The sequence below is a fragment of the Drosophila persimilis genome, unplaced genomic scaffold (assembly GCF_003286085.1).
Source record: "Drosophila persimilis strain 14011-0111.01,24,50 unplaced genomic scaffold, DperRS2 tig00000676-arrow-arrow-pilon, whole genome shotgun sequence".
Lineage (NCBI taxonomy): Eukaryota > Metazoa > Arthropoda > Insecta > Diptera > Drosophilidae > Drosophila > Drosophila persimilis.
The window spans coordinates 4,913-14,803 of NW_020825332.1; the positions used below are offsets into that span (position 1 = coordinate 4,913).

The 9,891-nt window shown below is 48.0% G+C and overlaps 1 protein-coding gene across 1 annotated transcript; it reads left to right on the forward strand.

The window, feature by feature from the left end:
- The first annotated feature begins 944 nt into the window (after window positions 1-944).
- Window positions 945-1,601, forward strand: LOC6601075. Its single transcript, XM_026991569.1, has one exon. It carries the CDS (start codon window positions 945-947, stop codon window positions 1,599-1,601), a length of 657 nt encoding a protein of 218 aa, XP_026847370.1.
- The last annotated feature ends 8,290 nt before the right edge of the window (window positions 1,602-9,891 follow it).

A 9,891-nucleotide genomic window follows, 5' to 3' on the forward strand; every position in this document is an offset into this window, starting at 1 on the left:
TTTTGCCCCCTTTTTCCCAGCCATTTTCTCTATTCCTTAATGCACGCATTTCCGTTTCCTATTTTCGTTTTTTTTTTTCTTTCTTTCTTTTTTTCCGAATCTTTCTTTTTCCATCATGAATTTTTATGTTTTATTGCAGCTGTTGCTGCTGTCAACACCCAGTGCTGCTCCAACTACTCCTCCCCTTTTATTTTTTGTACTTTTTGCCCCATGACAGCCTCCTCCTGCCACCTCTGCCGTTTTTCCGTGACAGCTTTTAGCTCCACCTCCTCCTTCCGCCCTGCTCCTGCCCTGCTGCTTCTCCTGCTGCCACTGCTATTTTCACGCTTTTATTGGCACTGTGATTTCTGGTGACTGAATCCCAGCGGAGGATTACGCTTCAAGGCGCACATAACTCTCTGATGCTCGCATCGCATTAATCATTGAGAAAAAGAGTGAGAGAGAGAGAGAGAGAGAGAGAGAGAAAATGCAGTTTAATTTGGCATGAAGTGCAGTCGCGGTCTGGGGCTCTGTTCTCGGGCGGGTTCTATCGGTAGTTAAGCGGTTTATATGACCGATAACAACCTGTAAGTCCGTAAAGTCATATCGCGTTTGATGACTGCACGGCGTTGCTCGGCTCGGGCACGGCACGGCACGGCATGGCACCCCCGTAACGATGCGATGCTGCGGCGACTTTTATGGCGTCATATTTTTATGGGTTGCATGCAGCACCGATCACCCCCTGTGGATGACATTCCACTGGATGGATTCTCGATGTAATGATGGCCATATCTTTTATGAAATGCAAGCGACATTTTTGTGCGGAGGTCAATCATACAATGTTTGAGAGAACAAAGTATACCCAGAGTATGCGACTTTCCGACTTTCCGACTTGTGAAATTTCCAAATCGAATATTGTTTTCCAAAATTCTAAATTCAAAACAACTCGATAAAATTCCAACCAAATGGCCAATGTCGAGGATACACCGCCAGGTGCCGGAACCGAGGATACACCGCCAGTTGGCGGAACCGAAGATGCAGATGCGCCTGAGAAAAAAGATACAGATGCAGTGGAGGCACTGGAAACAGAAGAGGGGGAGACCTCAAAGGAAGCCGAAGAGCAGGCAGAAAACGATCCAAAGGACGGAGGAGAAAAGCAGGAGGACGTCGAAGAAGAAGATCCATTCGAGCACCTGGACTCGAACGGCGAGGACACGGAGGAAGAGCAATCCCTCTATAGAGAATACCTATCGTTAATCAAAGAAATCGATTGCCAGAATGGCATCATTCAGGACCTGAAGAACCGCTCGACCGAATTGAAGCAGAAGGCGTGCCGATCCAGGAGCGAGAGCCATGAATTACAGCGTCTACTGCTGTGCCAGGAACAGGAGAATATACGACTCCGTACTCTGATCAATCGAGCCGTGCAGCTGCAGAATTTCGGCTCCCGGCGGCTCTACGGGGAAGTGGAGCTGGAGATAACGGACTCCGAGCAGACGGTCTTCCTGGCTGGCGCTGAGCTTGCGAATATGCGATGTCCTAGCTATTCAAAGACTGCTTCGGTGGCAGGTTCCTGGCAATTGGATTCAGATTCGGACGATGATGGGTTTTGCAAGCCATAGACTTTGATTTGGAGAATAAATAAAGTTTTGTAGAGTTTTTTCATTTCAAATATGAAGAAAAGTCTTCGAAGAGTCGAAGCCAGAGACCAGAGAGACCAAAGACTTCTGGGTTCACACCATACCCATACCCATTCCAATTCCACCATTCCCCGTTTTCTAAATGAATTTTCGAATCAAAAATAGACAAAAGAACAGGAATATCCATGAAAATGTCATCATTCGTTCGCCAATTATTTCTGGATCCCCTCTTTTAAGTCCCTTCTTTGGCCAATCTGTTTCGGGGTGGGGGAAACCTTACTTAACCCCCAACTAAGTTTAGTATCCTGTTCTGCGCTTAGTATCTCAACTAAATGTCATCATTTGGCCATCAGTTGGTTGGCCAGAAAGCTTTCCGGTCGCAGGGGGACCCTCTTTCGCATCATTGCCAAGACATTTCACACTTCAGAGGAGAGTCCATGGCACCCTATACAGCCGTACCCAGACCCATACCATTGCCACCCATCAATTTGCTGCTCATCATCCACACGACGCAACGATGGGGCATGCCATGGAGGTGGTGGGGCAGCAGCTCATTGAGCAATTCATTCAATCGGCGAATTCAATAAAGTACAACTAATAAAAAGAATAAAGAAAAATCAAACTCTCGACAAATGGTGAATGGGGAGCGGGGAACGGGGAATGGGGAATGCGGAATGGTAATGGAAAATTGTGCAAGGAACAACGAGAGGCAGAGAGGGAGAAACAGAATTACAATTTTCTCGCCATTTGCTGTCTTATTTTCTTCTATCTCCTCCTATCATAATTCCAAAACAGCAGAGGGCGCGCGAAAGGGAGAGAGAGAGAGAGAGAGAGAGAGTGTGAAAGAAAATCCCGCGCATTTCGCGTGCCACCCCATCGCCAGAGAGTGCGGAGCGGCGTTAGTGGTCCATCAAATGCTTGTAAACAAAGCCAGAAAACGACAATGGGAATGACGAGAACGATGGGCCATTGGCCATTACATGGAACATGGATCGACGATGCGAAATGGGAATGAAACGGGTGGGGAAGCAGCGTAGCGCATTCCAAAAGGGTGGCAGAATCGAAGGGTATACGACGTGGCAGGGTCAGGTGCCGAAAAGAGAACACCACAACGATGCCACGTCACAATTCAAGGAGTGACCAAAACCCGAACCTAACCTCACCCCATGCACACGATATACCCTGCCTGTAAGCATGTCTCGGGGGAGAACGGAACCCGAAGTACAGTCGGAATGGCAGAATATATCCCAAATGGCGGGCGAAGTGCAGGCAATGGCAATGAGCACAAAAACAAAACGAATGTTTTTTTGCCCCCAGACAGAATGAGGGGATCAAAGCAAAACACGCAACACACACACACACACACACACAGACAGTAAGAGGAGCAAGCGAGACAGACAGACAGTCGTAGCGAAACGAAACGAAACGAAGGGGAGTCCGGGTCGTAGTCGTCGTCGTCTCGGGGAACAACAGTTGTTGCCGCTGGGGACTGGGACTGGGACTGGGGCTGGGACTGTGCTCCTGTTTCTCGTCTCTGCTTCGAGAACTGACTCTCGACGCCGCCGCTGCCGTTGCCGTTGCCGCTGTGCCACGCCCATTCACTGCTGGCGCATCATCACTTTTCTCTCTCTCTCTCTTTCTGTGTCTCTTCTGGCCTTCTCTTTGTCTCTGTTTGTAGTCTGGTCAACGTCAAAACAAAGTCAACTCTGGCTTGAAACAGCAATACCAAACAACAAAAAAAGGGAACGTTTTTGGCGCGAAAGAGGGGAATTATAGACGCAAAGAATACCCTAACTATAAGACATACATACATATGTGGTCTTAAGAACTATGTATGGATTTCCTGGGAATTCTGGAAAATTTATTATCTTTTTATTATAGAAGATTGAAGGACTCTCGTACAGGCCCTCTCATAAGGCTTTTCCAGGGAAAGCCTACAAGTTTCTGCCTTTCATTCGAGTCCATCGTACCCTTACAGAGGGTATGCAAAAGGGGAATGTTTTTGGCGCGCAAATCCAGAAAGCAAAAGAGGAAGAAGCGGCAGCGTCGACTGCGACGTCACCTTGCGTCCATTCAACCCGCAGACCGTCGCAGTCCCCCCACAGGGGAGTGGAGTGTACCCCAGACACAAAAAAAAATACGAAGCAACAGACAGACAGACAGAGAGAGAGAGAATAAGAGTGAACGGGAGAGGGAAGACAGAGAGTAAATTTCATTTAACTGCCGCTTCGATTCGATTCCATTCCATTTTCCATTTGGTTCTGTTTTTCGGGGTGGGGGGACCGTCTTCTTTCCCCCCACCTCACCCCCACCCACTTTTTGTACTGTCTGCGGCTTCAGGGGGGTTTTTTGTTGCTGTTGTTGTATGCGCCTGTGCGCCTTCCCACGTTTACTGCCCATCTCTTTTGCTCTTCTGTATAGCTCCGTCTCTCTCTCTCTCTTCTCTTCTGTATAGCTGCGTCTCTCTCCCTCTTTTGGTGTTCTGCATAGCCCCGTCTCTCTCTTTCGAGCCATGACATGTGCAAAAAAGCCCAAGCAGAAGAAGAAGAATTCTTTGTGGCGGCCACGGCCTCCGATCTACTAGTCGAGGCGTAATTATGGTTCTTCTCTGACGAGAACAGCGTCTCGAAGAATCAGAGTTCGATGCACCACCACACCATAAGCTGCCACACAACAAGAGGCAAGAATCAAGCAGAAGGGGCACAGAAAACACTGAAAAAAATAACAGGGGGGGACAGAAGGTGCAGAATCGCAAAAGCGTCTCGTGTTGATGGTTTTATATCTAACAGATGCCACCTTTTACATGTGGATGACTCTCTACTCTATAGAACGATCCAGCGATCCAACGATCCAGCGATCCACTGATCAGGATGCGGTCAGATGGGGATGGGAATGGGGATGGGGGTTCGGTTCTTATGTTGAATGGTGTGCTAGGAAGATCATCGAGAATGGGGGAATTCCTGCTTCTGCAGTGCCATAAAAATGGAATGCATTGACTTGAGTACTAGATGACTAAGAAGGTTGTTAACCCACAAATGAGTTCAAAGTTCTTTCACGGCGCAGAGAATGGGAATGGCGTAGCCGCCTTTATGGCTGTATATTAACCAAGAAGTACAGTCGATACAAAATGCTTTTGGTACCTTTTTATCGGTATTTAAGTCGAACAAAGAAATTCCTCAACCACAAGCAGGGATTTTCCCCGTTGAAGATGTTTTACTGGTTTCGAGGAAGGAGGATGGGTCGTGGGTGCTTAAAAGTGTCTAAAGATTAGTGATTCATAGATGCAAAGCCCATCTGGAATGGATGGGGAATGCTCAGAAGAGGACTTTAAAACGAGAAACACCTGTAGCCTGTCAACATTCCCCCAATCTGCGGAAATCTCTCAGCGAAGTACAGTCTCGTCGTTTAGCCGTGAACATTTATGGATTAGCCTGGTGTATGCCTGCTGTGAACTTTGACCTTTTGCGACCCCTTTCTCTCGCTCAACAAACAAACATGAGCAATAATGCCTCCTCCCCCACCGTCGAAAAAAGATTTGACACTCCCCATTTTCAGGAGTGAACGTGAATTGCGTATCGGTTTTTTTTCGCTTTTTCGCTCTTTCTGTTGTGTTTCGGTTTCGAGAAAAGTTTTCTAAATTAATTTCGCATAAAAAAGTACCCCCCCAAAAAAAAACAAAGAGCAACAGCCACAAAAGAGGCAGGCGCCATAAAATTTGATGTGCAACTGATGATGGGCGGGGAGAGGCTGGGGGGCGAGGCTCTTGGAGGATGTGGCCTCTGGATGAGACGACGACGCACCCACAAAGGTCACACAGAGCCGGAGACAGGGGTGGCGGGGGGAGAGGCATTCAGCATCATCGTCTGAGGGTCAAAGTTCAGAGACGCGTAAATTTTTGTACGCCGCTGGGGGACACACCGCGTGCTGTTTGTGTTGTTGGGGCAATCATGCCATTCCGTGGCTGTCGTCTGGAAAACTTCGCTCCTTCTGTCGGACAGAGGACAACAAATCATTTGGAGTGGAATATTGTCGTCGTCGTCTGGCGTTGTCTACGCACCCGAAAACACAGCAGTAATCGACAAGGACCGTCGACAGCTGCAGACGCGTTGCGAGAGTACTTTCCGTCGTTCTGCGATTACTCCGCATCTTAGAATCCCATCCTCCTGGTGGAGCTGGGGTTCCGTTTGAGACGCTGTTTCAGAGTTGAGTGCGTGACACGATATTTGGGCAATTATCGAAAGGTGTGAGGGCTGATTGGGATAACTAAATCGATTAGTCAGCGATAAACGAAGAATGTATATTAAAAATCAAAATGAAGCGATACTTCTGATTAAATTAATCGATAAACCAATCTGATATCGGTACCTTTAGCCTTCTTAATCTATACTTTTGGCTTCTTAGTCGATAAATCGAAGCACGAATCGATTAACCGATACGTTTTGAAGGCCTTAGAAGAGTGTTAGCCATTTTTTCCCCCCCCCCGAAATATCGAAAATCTGTAGTTAAAAATCGATTTAAACCATCAATACACCTATTTTTGTAATGAATCATGTTTGTTTTTTAGTTTTTGAATTATTTTCCATTCTTTTCCTTGGTTTCCTAATCATCTCTAATGCCCAAAACATCTAGACCATCTCCTCCTTTCGCTTGGCGTAAACTTTTCCTTTCTTTACGAAAAAAAGAAGATTTTTTCGGTTTCGACTTGTCTGCGTCTTTGTCTTCGTCTTTGTCTTCGTCTTCGTCTTGGTCTTCTGTCTTTTGTCCGTCTCTCTGTGCTTCTGTCTGTTGTCCTTTGGTCTCTCTCGGTCGTCTGTGCCTCTGTGTGCCTCTTCTGTTGTCTGTCCCTTGGTCTTTGTTTGTTTTGTCTGCCCCTCTGATTTGGCGCGCATATGTTGCTTGCTTGGTGGCTGGCTGCTGGCTGCTGCTGCCATTTCGGATTTCTTGGGATTTTTTATTTATCTAAAATAGCTGGAGAGTAGAGTGTAGATTGAAGAGGGTATCAGAGGCGAGGCGAGTGTGGGTTGGGGCTGGGGCTGGGGTGCAGCAGGACAACAGTCGGTTGGCCCTGTGTAATGTCGCTTTGATTTGTGGCAATCGCGCGCTAAACGTCGCAACATTTTTGAAGTGAAATTGCTCGAATTGTTCGACGTCTGGGAGTCTCTGCAGTCGGTAGTCGTCTACCTCCTCGGCAAATGACAATATGCCTCCGTCTGTGGCATTCGGTTTTCTGGTTTTCCTTTTGGGTGCGTAATTTTTCGGGCTGGGGGGGAGGCGGTTCGCGTCGCGTCGCTTCGGTTCGGTTCAAGTCCTTGTTTCTCCTCAAGAGTTGTCCTTGTTCTTTTCGGTGGGTTGGGTGGGGGGTGGGGGGGGGTCTGTAAGTAAACATGTTTGCCAATATGTCGCTCGAAGGAGTCAGAGTCGGAGTCTCCTGACATTGTTGACTCCTTTGTCCGTTTCGGGATCTTGTAGTGACAACCCCCCAGCACCCTTCACCCTTCACCCTAGGGAGGGGGGGTGGGTGTAGGGGCATGCATCCCCCAGACAACATCAAGATGTTGAGAGAGCATTTGAAATGCAAAGTTTTCTATGCAAATTGCAAAATGAATTAAGGCCCTCTCGCTCGAGGCCGCCTCCTGTCAAGCTATATAAAAATGGTTTTTCTGAAGGGTTTCTTAATGAGGTTTTCTTGGATGGGGGTAGCATAGGGTAGCATAGGGCTAGGGGTAGTTTTAAAGGATGTCAAATGGGGGAGAAACCTACTGGTTCCACTTCAGGGCTTTTGGAAGTCTAATAATAGATCGGAGAGTACGAAATTTGTCTCTAAAATAGAGAAAATATCGGTTATCTCTTTAATTTTAATCACAGATTTGTATATCCTCTTTGTAGATTTCGAGGTCCTTTCCATTTCCATTTCTGTTTATGGTTTTGTTTCGGTTTTCTGTTTGTTTTGTTTGTTTTTTCTCTTCCAAAAAAGGATGACCACCGGACTAATCCCATTGACCATAGAGGACATTGAACCCTGCCCCTGCCCCGGCCACTGCCACTGCCACTCTACCCTTAACCCTTGAGCATCATACACATGCCACAAAAATAAACAACTTTTACAGCAAACAAATAAATAAACCCAAACCCCAAAAACGCAGCAGCAACAGCAGCAGCAGACGCTGGATGCGATGCTTTCAACTTTTGCCGATCTGAAGATGGGGCAGGCAGGTGCAAAAACTACACAGGCCACAGCGGACACAGGACAGAGGACAGGTGCAATTTTTCGGCAAAAAACACAGATACTATATTCAGAGATACCAGTATAAGGGATAACGTAGAAGGATGGAGGGCTGGAGGGAGTGGCAATCGAAAGAGACAGATGGAGAGGCGCTAACTGGTCCAACAAAAACAACAACAACAACAAAAGGGAAATTTCAAAGTCAGGGATCATCGTTTCGATGGGACACCCTTTAAAGAAGATGAGAATATCGAAGATCTGTATACTGTACGATCTATAGATATGAAATATGCCAGCAGATAAAAAGGGGTATAAAAAGTGTTTCCTCGGGGCATGGAATCCCCCCTATATGGCAAAAGGGTATTATATCTTCGGCTCTTGCCCCCTTACCTTTTTTTTGGGATGGATTTAAATGACGATTGCCTGCAAAGGGTTAAGGGCAGCCCTTTTCCAATTGGATTGGGGTGCGCTTTTGACTGTTTGTTACAGGCGCGATGGAGTGAGGGGACGGGGGGCTTGTCGCTAAATATTTAATAACGGAACGCATCCAGCTGCCAGCAGCCCGAAGGACAATGACGCCACCCGTCCCACTACCACTGCTGTCTCTCTTTTTCCTGTCTGGATTAGAATTCCCTCTTCTCCGCTCTTCAGGCTTAGACCCCCCCTTCGCACCCTTTCCCCTCTTTCTGCTCTTCAATTGTTCACTTTCGTCTCTGTCTGTCTGTCTCTCTGTCCCTCTGCTGCCGGCTCTGCCTCTGCGGTTTTTGGGTGCCGTCGCTGTCTGCAGCATCCATCATGTTGCTTAGCTTTTGCTTCCAGTGAGAGTGAGGAGGAGACAGACAGTGACTTAGATGGACGGAGGAGAGGGTGGGCGGTGGTGAGAGAAAAGCGTAAAAATTTTACGATTTGTTTTGTTTTGTCTGCAGTCGATGTCGTTGCTTCATCTGCTGATCGCAAGATATATTCGGGCATGGGGTAGGGCATTCCCAAGGCCACGAAGTTTTCCACTTTCCAGCCATTTTCTTAGGCCTAAAAAAGGAGAAAACTATTCCGCGATCGCTGCTTGGCAAAGCCTCACCTTATCTGAATGTGCCTTTGCCTGATTTTACCGCCGCTGCCGCCGGTGCCGCCTCTGTCGCTGTCGCTGCCGCTGCTGCCTCTTAAATTTGCAATGTCAATGACGTCTCTCCTCCTCCTCCTCCTCCTCCTCCGCACCCCTTCCCCTCCACCGTCATCGTAATGTTATTCTTGTTGTTTTTGCAGTCATAAAAAAAAATCAACCCTCGACGCAAAATAAATCGCATGCGAAAAAAAATAAAAGCGAAATGATGGTTCGTTCGGTGGCGGCAGCGGCGGCGGGTAGGCGTGGCACTAGAACTGGACCTGAGCCTGCAAGTCCCCCCCGGTTCCCGTTACCCTTTCCCGAGTCCCGCTTCCCGGGGTCTGAACCTGGCCCTAAACCCCCGTAGATCATTGTCCTTGAGTCCGGAGTTCATTCACACGAATCTGAACGTGCGGGAGGGTGTGGGGAAGACATGGGAAGGCATGGAATGGAACAGAATGGAATGGACTGGAATGAAATGAAATATAAGGGGAACAATGAGTGGATGGGGCTGTGGCTGGGGTGCGGGTAGGGGTGGGCGCGGGGGGACGATGGGCAATTTGTTGATGATTTTCGTTTGTCGATTTTAATATTGAAACAGCAATAAAGCAACGTGCAACGTGTGCTACCTCAACCCGCATCATGTCTGGCCTCCTGTCCGTGCTTCCCCGCTCCAGTCCTTTGTCGATGCCTCGCTCCTCGTTCCTGCCTCCTGTCCACGGCCTGGCCCTGGCCCTGGCCCTGGCCGCCCCTTGCCGCCTGTCCGTGCTTCTGTTCTGCGGTCTGGAGAGGCCTGTGGCACGGTGGCATGAGTATCGGTGTAACCGACCTAGGACTTGCCACATGGTATTGTCTGTTGTGTGTTTTCGATTCGTTCTCTCTGTTGCTTTTCCCCCTTTTTAATGTTTTTGTTTTTTTTTTTTGCACAGCAGCATTTGGCGGGAAAA

Bases quoted from the DNA above. Each gene is read 5' to 3' on its own strand.
- LOC6601075 (XM_026991569.1), top strand. From the start codon at position 945: ATGGCCAATGTCGAGGATACACCGCCAGGTGCCGGAACCGAGGATACA.